The following is a 21,346-nucleotide window of genomic DNA, read 5'->3' as shown; positions in this document are numbered from 1 at the left end:
GATGGCCCTGACAGCCCTGGTCAGGGGGCTGTTGACAGCGATGTGCAGGGAATAGCCCCTGAGAGCCGGGGGTGGGGGCGCCTTGCCAGCGGGATGAGCTGAGCGCTGCAGCACAAACGCGGGCAGCTGTCAAAACCCAGTGAGCTGGCTCCGCGAGATCGGGGTGCTTTACTGTGCACAGTTTTACCTTAATGGGGGAGGGGGAGGCGGCCTGTGGAGGAGGAGAACTTCTAGTTCCCAGAAGGACTTCTTGGTGTCAGGCCTGTGACCCGTAGGACGGGGTCCACTTGCCGAGCACGGGAACAGGAGAGGAGGAACACGCTTCTGGAGAAGCTTGGGACGGATGTAGGACACACACAGGTCTCACCCCTGTGACAGGACCCCTCAGGGGCACTGGACACACATCTGGAAGTCAGAGGAGAGACGGCCGGGGGCGTCCGAGCCCAGGGAGTCCTGCAGACCCAGACAGGGAACACTTGGGCGGAAGGGCAGCCTGTGGAGGATGACTGGGGAGCACCCAGAGAACCAGGAAGAGACCCACGGTGACGGCGCACCACGGAGGGAGCCGGGGAGGTGTGTGCTGTGAGGGCAATATGGAACTGAAGGTGCATCTAGGGTTTTAAAGGATGGAACACAGGGGCGCCTGGGTGGCTTAGTCGGTTAAGCGTCCGACTTTCGCTTAGGTCGTGATCTCGCGGTTCGTGGGTTCGAGCCCCGCGTCGGGCTCTGTGCTGACAGCCAGCTCAGAGCCTGGAGGCTGTTTCAGTCTGTGACTCCCTCTCTCTCTGACCCTCCCCTGCTCACGCTGTCTCTCTCTCTCCTGGAAATAACTAAAAACCTTAAAAAAGAAAATTTAAAGGATGGAACATACTAGAAATGCCAATGATCCAGCAGAACCAGAGAAATCTGAGAATTGGGGGCAGGGAGGCTCAAAGACACAGCAAAGTCCCCAAGAAAGCAGACAGGAGGGAATCAGAACACACAGGAAGGAAAGGGCCTCTCGAGGTGAACAAAGCCCTTTATCCACCCACACAGGCTAGTCTCCCAGACACCCGCACTGGTGCCCACAAACTATGGCCCCAGATCAGCTCTGCTGCCTGTTTTTATGAATAAAGTTTTATTGAACACAGCCCAGATTTTCACCTGCTTACTGTTTACGGGTGTTTCTGTACTCTAAGGACAGAGTTGAGCAGTTTGTAACAAGACGGACTCGCTCACAAAGCTTGAAGTACATACTCCCTGGCTCTTTATAGAAGAGCTTGCTGACAGTCGACGGACGTTCTCAATCCCGTGTGAACCAAATTCTTAATTCACACGACTCTCTCAAGATCTATGTCAGTCACTCCCTTGCTTTCCAGAAGACTCAGGCAAGTCTCAGCCCGCATAGGTTTCAGCACACAGGTCTCGGCAAGCAGGACAAAGCTCAGAACGTGTGCCCTGCACCAGGAAGCAGGATTCTGTTCAGAAATGACACAGGGAGACTGGAGCTCAATCCTGGGTCTCCTGCTCTCGGCTGAGGTCTCTGGAAAGTCACTCAATAGCACGGAGCCTCGGAAAGTGCCTCTTGGGCTTGTCTGAGGGTTACATACACACGTACCTTTCAGTTCCCTTTCTTTGCCTTTCCAACCCCACCGCTCATACCTCTTAGCAAACCCCACAGACTTATAGGCTACCTTCTATTTCCTATGTACCCTTGTTTTTGCAAATATCTAGGTTCCTACAAATGCTTCTGTGTTACTCCTCTCCTTTGTGCCGGCCATATTCCTACCCAATCTTTGGCTCATAATCATACACCCCTTTCTCTGTGAAGTACTGCCTGAATTCTTTCCTTCCTTCCTGAATTCCATGGTCTACCAACATACATATTCCTATTATAGCATTTGGGAGGCTATATTGCAATTACATCTATCAATCAGTTCTTCCCATCAGAGAAGTTCCTGAAAGCAATGATCAGATCTTATTCTTTTTTCTTATAACCCCCAAAGTCTAGCACGGTAACCTGCATATTACATGAGCACAATGCATGCCTCATGCCTAATTCAGGGTGCCTTTTTAAAAAAATTATTTTTTGAGAGAGTGAGAGTGAGCATGAGTAGGGGAGGGTCAGAGAGAGAGGGAGACACAGATCCAAAGCAGGCTCCATGTTCTGAGCTGTCAGCACAGAGCCTGATGTAGGGCTCAAACTCATGGACCATGAGATCATGACCTGAGCTGAAGCTGGACACTTAATCGACTGAGCCACCCAGGCGCCCCAGGTTGGTGCCTAATTCAGGACACAAGTTTTGTTCACTCTTCCAATCCCAAAATTTCTAAATATGTCACTAGAAATAGAAAAAGATGGAACACTTAATTATCATTCTAGGACAGAAAAGAAGAAATTGCTCCAGTTTTGGAAAACCAGAGCATGCAAAGGAAGCAAAGGTCCTAAACCCACCCACTTGGTACACCCCTACTTGCCCTGACAGCTGTTGAGTGCTGGCCCTCTACCAGATACCGGACAGCGAATTTCCTAGATGAATCTGGCACAAGCCTTACTTACACTACATACCTCCAAAGGTCATGTATACTGACAGACCATAATAAAGTAAACCCTGCCCAATCAGTGTGTGAGAAACTGAGGTTGATGTAGAATGTACCAGATCAAACAAAAGCAAACGTCGATCTTGGCAGTTAGGTGAAAAAAAAATTCTCAACTTTTAAACATATATTCATATTTTAAAAGCTACAATAGCATAAGCATTTGCTTAAATGTGCACAAAAAGGCAAAACCAGAGCTCAGGAGAGGTAATAACCTTGTAAGTGAGACCAACATAAGATGCTTGGGCTAGAACCCTAGAGACTCAGCATGTCCACCAAACAGCTGGGGACCTGGGCCCAGTGACCCAGGCCCGTGAAATGAGGGAATAATCGATCTCTGAAGTCTTAATTCCAAATAGGCCTACTTTCTGGTTTTAAGGTATTTGCACGAGAAAGTGTTTTCAAAGTAGCAAAACACATTGTAGCCACCAGGGGGCAGACCATGCCTGAGGAAATCTACACAGGACTCCAGGGACCTGCAATTTTTATTTTTATACTCAATTTTCTGTAAATTCCCAAAGCCCCAACCCCCGCTTAAAAAAAGAAAACGAGAGAGATTAAACAAGACACATTTTAATGAGAACTCTTCTTAAAGACTCCATTTCCTGAGTTAATTTAGATAAATACAGTTACTCTGTTCACATCAGCATTATACAATGGGAGCTTTCTATCCGGGATCCACTTGCCCTCTACCTCCCACCTTATTTTAAATACCACAGTCTTTGGCATGAAAATGCTACTAACCCCCTTCCATTTTATTACACACACACACGCACACGCACACTGACCTCATTTGATTTTTCACTTTCTTCCTAAGCAGCTCTGTCTAGCAAATGACAGAAAAGTGATCCTCTCATTTTTTTCCAATGAAAGTGAGGAAACACAGGCAATTGTCAATGGCAAACATTTAGCTACCTAAGTGTGGAAAACAATTCGATCTTCTTCAAATAGATGAAGTTTTCTTTCTTTCTGTTCACCTTACTAAATTGTATTCTGCAGGCTGAAATGGGGATCTTAAATTCTAACTTCTGAACCTTAGTGAAATCATCGGAAGAGTCTTCAAACAGCGTGCTTGCAGTCAGAAGGCAAGTTCCTTTATCTGCAATGGGACCCTTGAAAGCCCCCCTCCCTTTAAAAAAAGTAGATTACATAGCGCTATTGTGATTAGCTGCAACTCAAAATGATTCATATTTACTTCACTAACTAAATGGACGGCCCCTCCATCCAAGTTATTTCCACCGCCCAGGACACGAGCACCATAAAAGTGATAAAGAAAAGAGAGCATATCTGTCCAGAAGCTTCCCTCCCCTACGAGAGGCAGAGAGTGAGGTCGAATGAGGAAGAGGAAGGCACCGTCCCGCTAATCTGGGGATGTAAACTCTGACCTGTTACGGAGGCCAGGACCTGTGCACAAGAATAACGGGCAAAACCTGTCAGCAGGAAGAATATAATCCCTCCAGCGGTTTCTCCACTGGTTTTCTCCAGTGGCACCATCATGGCTTACAGAACGGGCCACAGACAGTAAAAGGCTGTTGGACGGTTTCAAGGAGCCGATGTCTGAAAAGTTCCTGGCACAGAAACCCTTCAAACCCCGCGAGCGCGTTCATCTCCAAACACATACCACGTGGGACGGCGGGTCTCCCTCGGCTGGGGGCCTTCGGGTCCCCCTCTCTGAGGTCTCAACGAGGGGACTTCTCTGCCTGCCCCGCCCCTCCGCCGCCCTCCCTACAGGGGCAGGACAGAGCCCCTGACTGGTGAGCAGGGGGAGGGCTGGGCAGGGATTAGCCTCCCGCAGTGAGCGCGGCCACCGCTTACCTGCCTGTATCCGGATCAGGTGGGGCTGCGGTGTCAGCCACCCGCTGGCTACAAGTCTAAAGCCAACATATGGCTCTCCGTCTGTCCCACCTACTTCCACGGACTCAGAAAGCCGGAGGGGGAAAGGAGGGGTCTTATTTACCATCGCATCTAAATCCAAACAGCCTCGTCCTTCCCCTTTGAAATAAGAGAACGATTTAGCCACAGGTTGGGACTAGAAAGTCACCGAAAACAGAAGGCACAATCTTTCACACCAGCCGTTTGGTAACTACAGGTTCTCAGTGACGGCGGCGCTCGAGGAACGCAGGCCAGGAAGCAGGAAAGAATGCAGGGGTCCGGGGCCCCAAGGAAAGCTCACTCGCAGGGAGGCTCGGCACGTGCTGTGACTATCAGCCCGGGGGTTATAAAGAAGAGAAAGATCCAACTGGCTGAATTAGTTAATGACAATTAAGAAATATTTTTCCTATTTATTTTTGAGAGAGAGAGAGAGAGCGCGCACGAGCAGGGGAGGGTCAGAGAGAGAAAGGCACAGAATCTGAAGCAGGCTGCAGGCTCCAGGCTCTGAGCTGTCAGCACAGAGCCTGACACGGGGCTCGAACTCACGAACCGTGAGATCATGATCTGAGCCGAAGTTGGACACTTAGCCGACTGAGCCACCCAGGTGCCCCAAGAAATATTTTTAAGGAAATATACTCTATGGCTTTTTGAGATGGTTCTTAGTGACTGGGTGTGATAGTGAGTCTCCTGGTAGTTTAATACATGAGAACAACTTGGCTGAAACAGAGACGTCAAGACCCTATTGCTTTGCCAGAAAAAGTGAAATAAACCTGGCCTTCTATCATTCCCTCAGCATACCCAGCAGGTCTCTTTTCCATAGCTAATTCAAAGGTACGCTCAGCAGCACCCAATTCAAAAATCATAAAATTCTTAAATTTGGGGAATTCTATGTAAGCTTATCAAATCAGAGAACAAAGATCTCTTGCTCAAATATACACTGTCACTCTAGAATACCTACAACTTTAATTTTTTTTCTTTAATTTTTGAGAGAGAGAGAGAGCAGGGGAGGGGCAGAGAGAGAGAGAGAGAGAGGGAGACACAGAATCTGAAGCAGCCTCCACGCTCTGAGCTGTCAGCACAGAGCCCAACGTGGGGCTCGAACTCACGAACTGTGAGATCATGACCTGAGCCAAAGTCGGACCCTAAACCAACTGAGCCACCCAAGTGCCCCTCTATAACTTTCTAAATTTGAAAGAATTACACGTTTTCTTAAATGTACAAAAGGCCCGTGCCACAATGGAACAGACCAAAGATAATTAAGGCAAGTAAAAAAAAAAAAAAAAAAAGGAAAAAGAAAGAAAAGAAAAACAGAGTGATTCTTCTGAGGCCAAGAGCCCACAACTGAGGTTCATCCTGCTTTTTTCTAAGTGAGCTTGGGTCTTTTGAAGGCTGTAGTGATGAAGCCACTCAAAATAGAAAAGTCCCCTGGAGAAATTCAGGCGCTCAGGTAACACCCTTCTCGTGAACACCCGAAGCAGGGTTTGTGGTGTGGGGGCCGCGCTAGCCGGCGGAGACACCAGCTCTCCGAGGGGCCCCCCTCCGGCCCTCCGCCAGCCACACAGTCGACGGGTTACCTGATGAGGACACACTGGTTGTCGTGACGCTTCCACAGGCAGCGGTAGCACTCGTTGGCGACGGCGAAGACGTGGGGGGGCAGCTCCCCCAAGTGGCACCTGCTGTAGCGCTCCATGGTGGCATGCTCGTACAGGCCCGCGATGCTCTTGTAGGGGTTCACGGAGGCAATTATGGAGCCGATGTAGGTCTGCAAGCACATGGGACGGGGAGACAGAGGACGCCAGGTTATACGGGGCACTGGGGGGCAGAGGGTGCGTGTGGGGACAGAGACAGAAGAGTCTGGATGCGGCTCTGCGCTGGCCCACACTTTGTCACAACTCCCCAAAGCCACCTGTCCTGAGCTTCACCAGAATCCACCTGAATGTGCATGAAGGGGAAGGACAGGGCTCCCCACTGCATACGTTCTTTCTAGATGTTTCTGAGATAACATCTGGTCATTCTGTGCAGACAAAGGGAGACATTTCAAAGAGGACTCGCAGTGAAAGGTAAACCGGACGCCCCAATTCCTGCTCATCCTGTCCCAGGGACAAAGGGCTGTGTACTTCCCAGCCTCTTCCTGGTCGGGTGGCTATCAGGAAACAGCAGCATTAAAGGACCAGAGAGAGCCGCGGGGCTGGGGAAAAGGCGAATGGAAGGTTACTGTGTAACGGGTACAGAGTTTCTGTTTGCGATAGTAAGAAGATTCTAGAGATAGACAGTGGTTACAGTCACACAGCACTGCAAATGCATTTCATGCACTGAATTATACACTTAAAACCAGTCAAAACGGGGGCGCCCGGGTGGCTCAGTTGGTTAAGCCTCTGACTTCGACTCAGGCCACGATCTCGCAGTTCATGGGTTCAAGCCCCACAATGGGCTCCGTGCTGACAGCTCAGAGCCTGGAGCCTGCTTCTCATTCTGTGTCTCCCTCTCTCTCTGCTTCTCCTCCACTCATACTCTGTCTCTCTCTCCAAAACAAATAAACATTAAAAATTTTTTTAAAGTCAAAAATGTGTGTCATGTATATTAAATCATAATGTCTTAAAACATTTGTTTATTTAGAGAGAGAGAACATGCATGCATGAGTTGGGGGTACAGAGAGAGAGGGAGAGAAAGAATCCTAAGCAGGCTCTGCATTGTCAGCATGGAGCCGAAGACGGGGCTCGATCACATGAACCGTGAGACCATGCCCTGGGCCAAAATCAAGAGTCGGTCACTTAACTGACTGAGCCACCTGGAAACCCCTAACCATCACCTTTATAAACCAAGACCATTTTGAAAATACTGGTGGTGAATAAGTGATCTGGAACTTAGATGCTGGACAATCTTACCCTTCTAGAACGAAAGCCAAGCCAGAAATTAATCAAACTCTCAGAGCAGCAAAGCCAGGCTACAGTTACTAAAGTGTAACCTGCTGCCTCCATCACGTGCACAAAACTGTCCGCTGTGCTTCTGCAAGAAATGCTAACGGAGTCCGGTTATCAGGTGTCCAGGTGCAGACACAACTGAAGCAGCAGATAGAGGGGGAGAAGCAGACCCCCGTGACCACCACAACCGCTTACAATGCTCGGGCTCTGTGCCAAGTGCTTCGTGGGGAGTCGGGGGCCGCCTGGGACCCTCCAAAATTCCCGTTGAAGCCTTAACCCCCAATACCAGGGAAGGGGACCGTATTTGCAGCTAAAGCCTCTAAAGAGATGATTACATTGAAACAAAGCTGTGAGGACAGGCTCTATCCAACCTGCATGGTGTCCTTTCGGGGGAAAGGCAGATGCTCAAAGAAATACCAGACGCGTGTGCACAGATAAAAACCATGTGAGGACACAGAAGGCAGCTGTCTGCAAGCCGAGGAAGGAGCCCTCAGGAGAAGCCAACCCAGCCAATACCTTGACCTTGGACCTCCAGAACTGAGAAGATCAGTGTCTGTTTAAGTCGCCCACTCAGCGATACTCTGCTCTGACCTCTGGAGCTGACCATCACAGGGGGCCTGACCCCGTAACACTTCCGAAAGCCTAAGGAACTCCACAGCAATACTGCCCCTATTTTTCAAACGAGAAGACTGAGGCATAGCGATTCAACGACACGTTCACCGATGCGGCCGTAAGTAGTAGAGGGGAGACTGGAACCTAAGCAAACCAATCTGCACCGACTTCTTATACTCCTGGGCAGGACATGGCAAGGCCACACAGGAAAGGAAAAGCAAGCAATGCTAGACAGAGTGTCCAAACCTCCTGAGAGCGTCTATACCACACCGCAGCACTGCAGCCATTAGTAATCGGCTATACTCAGAGCGACGGCCAGGAACATTCAGCAAAGTATCCTAGGCTCCGTGTAACTGTTTTCAAATGTAAGGGGGTTTCCAATACGTTTTGGAAATACTTTGAACGAAAAAGGTTTAAAACATCAAAGAGTTATTACTGTATGACCAACTCCTAGATACATAACCAAAAGAATTAAAAATAGGCTCTCCGACAAATAATAGCATTATTCACACTAACCAAGTACCAATGACGAGATGGGAAGGTAAACAAGATTTGGGGTCTCCATACAATGGACTATTACCCAGCCACACAAAGGAATAAGGGACCGATACACGTTACAATGGAGAACATGGCAAATATTACGCTAAGTTAAAGAAGTCAGACATAAAAGTTCACGCATCCAGAAAAGGTAAATCCATAAAGACAGATTGGTGGTAGTGATTATGGGCAGAGGGAGGAGGCGGAAATAGGGTGTGACTGCTTAGTGGGCATAGGGCTTCCATTTAGGGTGATGAAAATCGTTTAGAACTGGACAGGGACACTGGCTGTACAAGACTGTGAATGTACTAAACACCCCTGAACTGTATGCTTTAAAGTGGTTAGTTTTCGGTTATGATAATTTCACCTCAATTGAAAAAAGAAAAGGGTGTAGTACATTAATGGGTACATATTCAGGTCTTTGGAAACCTCAACTCTCTAGAGAGCCCATCTTCCCCTGCCAAAGCACTGTGGGGAAGTTTGGCCATGCAGATAGACGGAAGTGCTTTCTCCTCTCAGGAGGGAAAGGCTCCTACTTTTTTTTGTTGTTGTTTTCAATGCAAGCGTGCAAGCAGGGGGTGAAGAGAGAGAGAGAGAGGGAAAATCCCAAACATGCTCTGCACTGTCAGCACAGAGCCCAACTCAGGGCTCGAACTCACAAACTGTGAGATCATGACCTGAGCCAAAATCAAGAGTCAGACGGTCAACTGAGTGAGCCACCCAAGCGCCCCAAGCCTCCTGCTTCTGAAGGACAAGAGAGAAGCACCTGGTTCTCCGGTGGATGCTCTATGCCGTCCATCAATGCTCTGACCACAGGCACTGGGGGCTTCCTTTACGTCAAGTGTTGGCAGAGAGGAAGCCAGCAGAGGGACGGTGTGGAGGCTCTGGCTGTCTCACTCCTTCCACTACGTTGTCTATAATGTCAGAGCTGTTTCTACCTTTTGGTAGCTGTATGATTATTTTTTTAAGGATATTTTGTAATGTTTATTTATTCTTAAGGGATTTCTACACCCAGTGTGAGGCTCAAACTCATGACTCTAAGATCAAGAAACACATGCTCTTCCAACTGAGCCAGCCAGGTGCCCTGATTATTTTGCTTCTGGAAATCTCAAAACTGTTCATTTTTCCGTGAAAATTTTGCTTTTTTCCTACACTGGCAGAAATCAAGACACGAATGCCTTCCCTCTTAAAACAGCTTAGTAGGCACACTGCAATCCTCTCTGTAAGTTACAAGTAAAATATCAAGCTGAGTTTTAAATTAAGACACTAACCCATTAACAACACACTTTTTAAAAAATAATATGCCCTGGGGTGCCTGACTGGCTCAGTCGGTACAGCATGTGACTGCTGAACCCAGGATTGTGAGTTCAAGCCCCATGGTGGGCGTGGAGCCTACTTAAAAACAAAAACAAAAACAAAAAAACAAATTTAAAAATGACATGCCCAGCCCATGTCTTGAAAATTCTGTATACCTTGCTTATGTTTGAATGATTGTTATAAAGTTTTAAGAGGAGTCTTTTTTTTTAAGTTTATTTATTTTGAGAGAGAGCGAGCACACTCCAGCAGGGTGGGGTCACAGAGAAGGGGGAGAAAGAGAATCTCAAGCAGGCTCCGCACTGTCAGCACAGAGCCTGATCATGAACTGTGAGATCATGACCTGAGCCGAAATCAAGAGTCAGAGGCTCAACTGACTGAGCCACCCAGGTACCCCTATATGAGCCTTTCTTAAAAAAAAAAGTACTGATTTACTCATTAAGAGTATCATAACCTTTTTACAAAAGGTTTACTTTGAAAGCGATTCTCTTGGGCAAAATCTCATAGACAAGCTATCCCCTCCTGGCTGGGCCACCCCAATGATCACACACCATCACTTAAGAGCTCACTCCTTCTGGAAGCGTGGATGACATGGTTTTTGTGTGGGAACAGGGAATCTGAGGGCATTAAAAGCTTGTTAGCAAAGATGAAGTTGGAATATTCAAAACGATCTTACTCTTAGTTTTAAGAAAATCACATTGCACTTTGTAAAGTGCCTCAGAACAACGTGGTCAGTGGCTATGGCAGCAATGGGCATCATGCACATGCCCTCCCCCCCACTCCAACCCCCCAATCTGCAGTGGTTCTGGAGGGGAAGGGAAGCCAGACACTCAGAACAAGCACTTGTTCAACATAAAAGCAGTCTGCAGAACAGGAAATCCTCCACTGGCGATCACACATGGCGGACCCACTAATGCATCATGATCCCCTCCCCATTGAGCACACTCTCTGCCACTCGGTTGGAGCTGGCCTGCCCTAAGCTGAAGGCCCGCTAGTATCTCTGGCTCAGAAGAATCATTCTAAAGCATCCACAGATCACTCCCATTGCTGAGTTGCCATCCTGACATCAGGAGGGAAGAAAACTGTGCATGCCAAGAAACAGAACCCAGTCACAAAGAGCCTCAAAAGGCATATAATTTGAGGTGAAAGACAAAAATCCAAAGTTGGTTTCATTGTAAGAAGATGTTATTCATATCTAACAACCGTCATGGTTCTGGTCATTGTATGCTTTTCCTGAAACAATACTGACCTTCATGTCTGACTTTCACAAAAAGATGTTGAAAACACATCCCTCTCTTTCAATCTAGTGAACTGTCGTCAAGAAAATGTGGTCCCCGGGTACCTGGGTGGCCCGGCTGGTTAAGTGTCCAACTCTTGGTTTCAGCTCGGGTCATGATCTCCTGGTTTGTGGGTTTGAGCCCAGCATCAGGCTCTGTGCTGGCAGTGCAGAGCCTCCTTGGGATTCTCTCTTTCTCTCTCTCTCTCTCCCCTCCCCACCTCGCCCACTGCATGCTGGCTCTCTCAAAATGAATAAACTTTATAAAAAAAGAAAAAGAAAATGTGGCCCCTTCTTGAGAAATTAGAAGTTCCACATAAATATTACTAAAAACAGACTTCCATCACTTTATGCAAGAAAGCCTGATTTTTCCCATTTTGATGGAATACTCTGGAAGTCTACAGCACACGCCTTTGTGTTCTCAAACCCAGGTCAGCAGACCTCGTTTACTCTTTTAAGGATTTCTGGCCTTCAGTCGCCAGCCAATGGAAACGATGCCTGCCCCGAATGAGGCAGACACACAGTCTTACCTCCACTACCGCCCCAGATGCTGAGCTCCCGACTACTCTTCCGACAGCAGCATCTCACCCATGCCGTGTGCCCCAGGTAGCACCATTTGAGGGTGGCCTCAAATCCTTTGTGGAGTGACAGGCTGAAAGGCGTCTCCTGAAACTGCTATTCCTCGGGTCCTCCACTGGAGGAGTGGCTGAAGGTGCTAGAAGAGTCTGCAGATAAAAGCTCGCTTTGCTGTACAGGTGACAAAGCTCCCAAGCCAGGCTCTTAGCTTACTTTGCACTGCACACACCACATGATGCATGAAATGAGACACACGTTCAAAATGACCTGCATTTCAACTGCTTAAAGCTTTCACCCCTCAAGTAAGTGAGAAGCACCTTGGCAGTGGTTTGTCCTTAACTACGTGACAATGCTCACACCCCATGAGCACTTCTGTATCTTTAAACCAGATGAAGCGTTGAATTCCTCTGTCCCTGCAACGTTCAGGACCCTTCTTGATGGGTGTAGAGAGATCACTTAAGGATAAAATAGCTGCATCAGATTTAAAAAGATCAAGCATCTATTGGCATATGGCCATATTCCAACACGGCTGTAAGAACACGCTCTTGCTGGGTCCTTCCACTTTGCGGTCAAGGCTTCCAGCATATAAAATACATAATCTAAAAAAAAAAGAAAGAAAGAAAAAAGAAAATCCCTACAGTTTAGACCATATTAAATACTCCAAGCAAAGAGAGCTAAGCTACACGCATTTATAATAGGTCTTGAATCTGTTCCAGGTTTCCTTTAAATCCATGTTCTCCAAGCACTTTCTTGTTCTCTTTGCTATACTCCTACTGAGGGAAGAATGGTTTTTCAAACTTTACGTTCTACAGAGCGTATAAAAAACATCACCCAGTAGCTACAAGGGGTCAGCAACCCAAACAGCCACCAACGGATGAATGGATAAGCAAAATGTGGGAGACATACACAGCAGAGTATTATACAGCCTTAAAAAGGAAGGAAATTTCTAACACATGCAACACAGACAAAAATTCTGCTAAGTGAAATAAATCAGTCACCAAAGGACAAATATTATACGACTCCACTGAAATGAGGGGCCTAGAGTAGTCAAATTCATAGAAACAGAAAGTAGAGAGGTAGCTGCCATGGGCTGATGTGAGTGGGGAACGCGAGAGTTAACGGGGATACAGGCTCGGTTCCGGAAGATGTAAGGGTTCTAAGAGACTGAACACACTGTGAACGTATGAAACACTGCTGACCTATACGCTTTCAGATAGTGTGGATGATAAAGTTTATGTATATCTGATGACAACTAAACATTTCAAAAATTAAAAAGATATGAGAATTTTGGTACTGATAGAATACATTAATCTCTTTTTTAAAGTATCAAGGAGAGATCTGAAAACAAGCACAGAATTAAGGGTAATAAGAAGCATATACACCTTCAAATTTTAACTCAATCTGAGGAAAATATTCTGGTGACAAATTACAGACCGTTTAGTAAGGGAGAGAATGAAAGGCATGCAGGTTTTCTGGGGTGAAATAATCACATTAGAGTTCAAATAATAAATACACAGGCTGTGGCTGACAGTACATTCAACAAATGGATTCCCACATAGCAACATGGGTAGCAAAGAGCCAGAATGAATTTGAGCCAAAACTCAATGATCTAACAGGGCAGTCAGTTAAGCATCGGACCCTTGATCTGAGCTCAGATCTTGATCTCAGGGTCTTGACTTCAAGACCTACACTAGGCTCCACAATGGGCATGGAGCCTATTTAAAACAAACAAACAAACAAACAACTCCATCTGAACTCTTTTGCTTCCTTGCCTCTATGCGTTTTTTTTTTTTAATTTCTCTAAAAAAAAAAAGTAAAGAATATGTAAAATATGTCTGGTTGGTATGGACAGAGAATTTTTTTATTTTTTTATTTTTTATTTTTTATTTTTTTACAAATAGTTTATTATCAAATTAGTTTCCACATAACACCCAGTGCTCATCCCCACAAGTGCCCTCCTCCATGCCCATCCTCCCCTCCCTCCCACATCCATCAGTCCTCAGTTTTTGTCAGCATTCAAGAGTCTCTCATGGTTTGCCTCTCTCCCTTTCCCCCACCATTTCCCCCCTTCTTCTCCTCCAGAACTCAATTTTTTTAAACATTTTTTAAGATTACAGGAAATCTTGCTTCATTTAGAGTTAAAACAGCCTCCCTAGTAATAAGTATCTCCATTTAGTACTAGGGGTTCATCAGGCTCTTAAAACACGAATGCACATGTTTTACTATTTCACCTTCTCACTAATGGCCTAAGTCATTTCTTGAAAGGCATGTCACCAGATTTTAAATGACAATTAAGCCTACATATTCCCGGCCCAACTTTATCTGACATTTCATAACTGTGGGGCACAGAGGACAATCCTACCCACAGAGACACACCTTCACAGCTCTCCTTTGCTCCAACATGACCTTGACACGTGGGCAGGCCAGAGGCCACTGTTCTGTCTCCTCTGACAGATGAGGGGATGGTAAGTGCTGCCCCTACAGTCACAGAGCCAACGGGTGAGAGCGAGGACAGGAACCCAGTTCCTGGTGTGCCACACTGTGGGTCTGTGGTGGCCCACATCACCACTCACCCACGTCCGGACGGGAATTATCCCAGACTCGGTCCAGCTCATCACCGGTGACCAATGCCTCCATGTCTCACATGCTCCACTTCCCATGAAACCTAGACTCTACCTCCTTCCTTCCCTTCCGTCCCCGCCCTGGCCTCACTTGCTTAGCTGTCACAAATGCCTCATTCCTCAATGATTTCCCAACATCGGCCTGCATGTCCAATCCAAGCTCCGTGCTTGACACATGAATTTCTGAACAGGACAAGCCTCCTGCTTAGAAAACCCTTCTTCACCAAATCCCACGATATTTGGGGTCACCCACTGGGATATTTGAGAAGAGAGTCTGAGCCGCTCCCAAAAGGTGAGAGAACAGCCTGAGTCCTGATGAATTATTCTCAAAGCAGTTACAGAAGTTGGGAGAGGGGAGAGGGCCTCAGCTACTTAGTGAGTTTTCACTGTTCATGCCCACACTGGTGCGAAGTGGCATGCTTGAACAATGCTTGAACACAAAGCAGCATGAGAACAATGGCAATAGTTCCTAATAGCTTATTCAGAGAAGGACAAGTCAGGTGGAATCTTAGAGGTCTATCAGCAAGAATAATTATGGCCCAAGACATCTTATCTTCCCCCACTTCCTTAGGCATACCACTCTGCATGGGTAGCTTCATCACTAGAACAAAAGGCTGTAGGGATAAGAGATTCATTAATATTAGTAAAAATGGCGACCGGCAAGTGAAGGGGGTCAAAGAAGAACCTAGCTGTAAATTAAGTGCCAAGGAAAACAAAGATCCCATGTGGCAAGAAATTCTAAAAGCTGTGAGACACATTTGTTACATGTTGTAGCATTTATCACTCTATAAAAAGGTATTATTACTGCTCCAGAAACTGCTATGACAACCCCATGCAGTTTCAGACTCTGGATACATGAAGCTCTCAAACACGAGGCGGGACCAGGTACGGCCGGGTCTCCTCATACTGGATTCCAAATTCCCCAAGAATAAATAGCTTGGTCATCTTCACAGCTTTTCAGAAATAGAACATTCTATTTTGAAGCACATAACAAGTTTTTCTAGTCAGAAAATTTCCACATAACTCACCAAAGAATACATTTCCTTGCCCGTTTTAATAATCTGGAACAGCTGTGGCACGTATTGCTGAAAAATGCTGGAAGAAACTCGCTGCATGCCTTCAATTCAAAGTCCACCAACTGAGGCTTTTCAACAGGCATCAGGGTGTCCTCCATGGCATCTCAGCCCCGCCCCCACCCAAAGGACCGGGTGTAACGAAGAGAATGAAAAGTGACCCCGGGGGCCTCAGATGCACCCTGCTTTGAGATACAGAGGGAGCTACGCTACCATTAAGAAGGCACCATTCAAACACGGGAACAATAGTCTACAGTCTATGCAACAAGGTTTGGTCATCAGAACCCAGCAGTCCTTAGCCCACGGCACTCTCCCAAGGAACACTGCTTAACCCCTCCGGGCTTAAGATTCCCATCAGTCCTAACCACACAGCCTCTGTTTACCCCCTATAACTGCTATGTGAGAGCGCTATATAAATCAGAGGTATTTATTGGGTTTGTTAATGAAGACAAAAAACCACGGCTGGGATCCTGAATGCAGCTGGATGGGGAACCAGGCATCTGAAATTCACTAGGGAAATTGGCGAGGCGGTGCCCTGCTTCACTTTGCTAAAGGGACAACTCGTGAAGAAGTGGGAATCGTCAGCCAGACTTACTTCCCATCCACCATTCTCCTCTTTCCTTCCCTTTTGGTCATCACAGCTAAATATGCCAATAACTTACTTCCTAAATCTTTGTCTTGAATGCAGCTTCTGTTTTACATTATAGATCCATATACTCGATGGCTCACTGGACATCTTCACTTGGGTGACCTTTAGCTCCAACTCACATGGACGAGACTGAGCTCCCCAAAACACCCATTTCTTCTCGGTGACATCTTGACCAATGCACCACGGTCAACCCAATGGTTAATCCAGAAATCCAGGAGTCATCCTACAGAAATTCACTCTACTTGCGTCCCCAACCTATCAAACACTCACATTCTTCCTCTCAGTATGCTTCATACTCAAACTCTCTCAGGACTGGTTTGGAGCCCCATCATTTCCCATCTAGTGTGCCGGTCAATTTTCTTCTTAGACTGGATACCTTTCGCACTCACCCATCACCCTGCAGGCAGAGTGAGTTCGCAAGCTCTCCTGTTTAAAGTTGTCCCACATGGCCTTCACAAATCTATTCAAACTCATTCACGTACACACCGAGCCCTTCCTCATCTGCTCTCAACCACCTTGCCAGAGAGCTGCACGCAACAGTGATCTCAGCATCTTGAATTTCCTGCAGCTGGACAGATGCATCACACTTGTTCATGTCTTTGCATGTGGTGATCTGCTAGAAATGAGCCACTCCATCTCTTGGCCAAATTCCCCTCTAAATACTTCAGAACCAGCACCCCTAGCTCCTCTCCTGAGAGTCATTTTCTGACCATTTCCTTCTTTTCTCCTTTGGGTGCCCAGTCTTCATATTCCAAAGTACTTTTATCACACTCCCTGCACCCTGAGCAGCGGTCGATGGTTTGCTTGTGTCTGTTCACCAGTGAACTGTGAGGTCTTCGAGAGGCAGCATCTTCCATTTATCCTATCTTTCAAGAAGCAATTACTGTGAACTACAGTAGTCTTGCATCCTTGGAGCTCAGCACCCAGCCTGGCACACAAGTGGGCTTACATTTGTATAGATATATTGGGGTCACGTGATGTGACCACAAATAAATTCATGTTTTACCTCTGTTGCAGTGCTCGAAGTCCACTACCTTCTCCATTAAAAAAAAAAACCAAAAAAACCATACACACACAACTGCCTGCTGCCATTATCCAATTAAACCCTTTAAAACATTTTTAAACAATTAAAAAAAACCTGTTAAGTGTTCAAGTTTGTTGAAAACCAGATTACAACAGATAAGTCAAGTGGTTACTGAAGTCAAACGCTTAAATTCAGAAGCAACGCTTCCATTTAATTTGGGTAAACTTCTGACTAAAAGTCCCTCCTTGTTCAAAGGAATCTGACCTTTGAAAGAGAGGCAGGCAAGGAAGAAAAAAAGTCACCCAACCGACGTTCCTAATTACCGCCATCATGGGCTGATACGGAAGTGGTCACTCCAGAGGATAAATGTTTGGTAAAGTTTAAAAATACATACAGTCAAGACAGATGGTTACAATCATCTTTTGGCAACGCCAGTCTCGATTTCATGTGGAAAAAGGCCCCTGACAGACCACACTGCGTTCAGCTGTTCCTGGGAGGAGGCGGGACTAACCATCAGTGTTTAGGTGACCCCTGTATCGGTGAGAGGCACAGTCACTCTGTGACTTTGACACTGGCTNTTTAAAAAAAAAAAAAAGGCTACTTTGGGAAAACCCAACTCAAGGAAATGAAGTGCAGACTTAGGTTTGCAACTCCGTCCCGTGCCCATTCCCAGCGGTGCAGAGAGGGACCCAGGGCTGCCCCATAGGTGAAGGCCATCCACCTGCTGGCCACAGTCCACACGTCCCTTGCCAGCTACTGATGTGAACACGCTGGGCTGGACACAAAGAAGACCGGTTTCCTTGCTAATTTAGGCTCATCATCAGACCACATGTACAGAGTCGGTCTGGAATGCCACCTAAGCAAAGGGGGATATATTTGAAACCCCTAAAAATACATTAGCTGCAAGGAATCTTTTGTGCCTACATAAGCATTCATCTTGAGGCACAGCCCCAACGTCTCCAAATGGACTCGTTTGATCCTGATCTCTGCACTGTTTGTCTGGCAAGACCGACGACCGGACCAGCGGGCTGGGTGGCACAGAGCCCGGATGCCTCTGGAACCATCTCCAGGCCCGTAATTGCAGACGAGCCCCGCGGCTCCCTCCGTGATGTGGTTTTGAGCTATTCCTTAAAGGCTGACCCAGAGCGCCACCGGCCTTGTCATGGGGACACTGTGCTACCCTCCCGTTTGGCAGAAAACCAACATGTCACACCGCGGAGCCTGCTCGGCACGCCCAGGGCTTACGGTCCACAAAACAGACACCTCATCTGCTCCCGTCAACACTGTGTTTAGATGCTAGGTACCTAACAATTTGAAACGATCCAGGCTCCAGAGGATACAAGAAGACAGGCGTCCAAAGCCAACTCATCCTGTCCCCACTCTCCTCTCCTGGAGGGGCTGCCGGGACCGTCAGCGCCAAGCTCCCATGGCCATGGGGTGGGGTGGGGGGCTTCACAAGGCGGGGAGTCATGAAGACGCGCCCTTCCCCCCCTACGCTTCTCCTGTCTGTTCCTCTCTGGCTCCGAGCCTCTCCGCGCTGGGCAAAGCCCCTCCGTCCCTTGGTCCCGGCGTATCTGCAACACTCTGTCTGCCAGCCTGGCCTCTCTGGCCCCCATCACACCACTTCCCTATCAGCTCATCCACACTCCCTTGGGGAGACCCTCTCTTCAAACCCCTTTAGCGAAGACAGTGTGGTCTCCATAGCACCGGCCCAAAGGCTGCTGACGGATCGTAAGCCAGTCAAGGCTTCTTAACCTCAGTAGGACGGACATCCCAGGCCAGATCACACTCTGCTGGGGGGCGTCAGCGGCACCCCTGGCCCCCACCTACTAGACACCGTTACACCCTCCGCTTTAGCTGTGCAGCCAGAGATGCACTGCAGATGGCGCCGAGTGCCCCCCGGGGTCAGAACCTCCTGGCTGAGAGTCACTGCTTTCAGGGTGTCCCGACCCCAGTGCCGGTCCCATCTAACTGCTCACTGCTCCCCACCACACCAGATGCCATGAGCAAAGGAACTTGCCCCAACTTAGTGAGGCCGTCACACTGAATTCACTCTCGCCTCTCCCCCTTCACGTACGGTGCCTACTAGCCTTCCCTTCTAACCCGCTCTGATCCCTCCCTCTGAAGTGTCATTACTGCCACCTCCTCTGGCCCAATAGGTCTTTTCACGACCCGTTCAGGCTTTCTCACCCACCCACAGGTTACCTCTCCCTAGCTCTTCTTTGTCCTGTAAACACATGCCCTGAGCCCCTTCTCCCTCCGTCTTTAGGAACTTACAGGCGTGGGTATTTGTCCTTACCCGGTCTCAAGAGTGGCAGGAAGAGAGAAGAATGTGGGACCCCCATGAGACCCTCTCCCGACGAGAGGCAATCAGGGGACAGCCTCTGTGGCAGAAGCCCAGAGAAAAGAGGTAGAGTCTGGGATGAGGTCCCAGGCTGGGAGCTGTAGGGTTAAGCAGGGCTGGTGTCTCCCAAGTTGCCAGAGGGCGGAAAAGATGAAGTGGCGCCTGAGGCACCAGAAACCTGAAGTTCCAGGAAAGGAATCCAGCATTAGAGCATAAGGCAGGGCTCGCGCAAGGCAATCACGCAGAGGGCAGGGCTGCCCTAACCAGGGGTCAGGTCCTAAAAGATCAGTGGTGAGGCCAGGGTCATGCAGACGCACACAGTGACAGGTCTGTTCAGCTGAAGGACCCAGGGCCACGTTCCCAGCTCCAGGCAGGAGCTTTATAAAGACCTGGTAGTACAGACTAGTAAGATGGGGAAAGGTACCTAGGTAACGACGTTCCAGAAACTTTCACTTGTCACCTGATTTTAAAGGAGTCCTGTCAGATTACGACATCTGACCTTTTAAAGAACATAAATTAAAAACCTGACACACAGGGGCGCCTGGATGGCTCAGATGGTTGAGCGTCTGACTTCAGCTCAGGTCACGATCTCGCGGTTTGTGAGTTCGAGCCCCGCGTCGGGCTCTGTGCTGACAGCTCGGAGCCTGGAGCCTGCTTTGGATTCTGTGTCTCCCTCTCTCTCTGCCCCTCCCCTGCTCAGGCTCTGTCTCTCTCTTCCCCTGTCTCTCCCTCTCTCTCTCAAAAATCAATGAACATTAAAAACAAAAACACCTGACGCACAAATTGTTAACGTAGAGCCCAAGAGAGCAGGTGAAGAAAAGTGTGCTCATCTGGGATTTGTCTGCTCTGAGCGCTTCCTCCCTTTAGAGCTGTCTACCCCATTTTATTTGTTTTTCCCCCTAAGTTTATTTATTTTGAGGGGGAGAGAGAGAGAGAAAGAATCCCAAGCAGGCTCTGCACCATCAGCACACAGCTCCATGCAGGGCTCGAACTCACAAACTGTGAGATCATGACCTGAGCGGAAATCAAGAGCTGGATGCTTAACTGACTGAGCTGCCCGGGCGTCCCCACCTACCCCATTTTAACGGAGGATGGGAACGGCTGGGAAAAATGTCTTATTGGGGTCTGATAAAGTCCTCAGGCCGTAAGGTGGTCCCCAAAGAGGAAATAAAGCTACGTCCTTTTTCACAGAAGACAGTAGACCTTCCTCCCTAGAGAGGAGTCTGCTCTCTGGCAAACTGTGTCCCCTGCCACTTGGAAGAGAAAGCCAACAAATAAAAATAATGCCACATCCTGGGGCGCCTGGGTGGCTCAGTCGGTTAAGTGTCCGACTTCGGCCCAGGTCATGATCTCACTGTTCGTGGGTTCGAGTCTGGCGTCGGGCTCTGTGCTGACAGCTCAGAGCCTGGAGCCTGTTTCAGATTCTGTGTCTCCCTCTCTCTCTGACCCTCCCTTGCTCACGCTGTCTCTCTCAGAAATAAACATAAAAAAAAAGAAAATAAAATAAAAAAAAAAATGCCACATCCCGAGTGTCGGAGAAGACCCACAGGGGGTTGCTTCTCAACACGACTCCAAGGAGCCAACTACAGTAGACAGAAGAGCGTGCCCTCCCCCACCCCGGACGCCCACGCAGAATTCCCAGGACCCACGACTATGCAGCACGCGCAGGACTGTGGGATTCAGGCTGGAAACGCCGAGACAGAGGACTCAGGCGGCCCTGTCTACCTGCAGAAACCCTTAAAAACTAGGAGGTGTCCTGGCTGCAGAGAGAGAAATGAGAAGAAAGGAGGGGGGAGGAGACACACGACAGGGACTCGGTCCACTGGTGCTGGTTCTGAAGGTGAAGGAAGGGGCGTGCAGAGGCCAAGAGCAGCCCTCGCTGACAGCCAGCTGGATAACGGGGACCTCCGTCCTGGAACTGCATATAGGACCAGGAGGGGACACGGGGCG

The 21,346-nt window shown here is 48.1% G+C and overlaps 1 protein-coding gene across 1 annotated transcript in view; it reads right to left on the bottom strand.

Moving 5' to 3' along the window:
• The window catches only part of MYO10 (myosin X), a 236,355-nt gene that overhangs the window by 113,003 nt on the left and 102,006 nt on the right, over window positions 1-21,346 (bottom strand). Inside the window, exon 4 of the mRNA XM_077772062.1 lies at window positions 6,024-6,211. Within this exon, the coding sequence (XP_077628188.1) occupies window positions 6,024-6,211 (188 nt within the window). The remainder of the gene's footprint in view (window positions 1-6,023; window positions 6,212-21,346) is intronic.

The sequence above is a fragment of the Crocuta crocuta genome, unplaced genomic scaffold (assembly GCF_008692635.1).
Source record: "Crocuta crocuta isolate KB4526 unplaced genomic scaffold, BGI_CrCroc_1.0 scaffold51, whole genome shotgun sequence".
Taxonomy (NCBI): domain Eukaryota; kingdom Metazoa; phylum Chordata; class Mammalia; order Carnivora; family Hyaenidae; genus Crocuta; species Crocuta crocuta.
The sequence above is the reverse complement of the archived record's forward strand: the minus strand, read 5'-3'. Positions and strand labels throughout refer to the sequence as shown.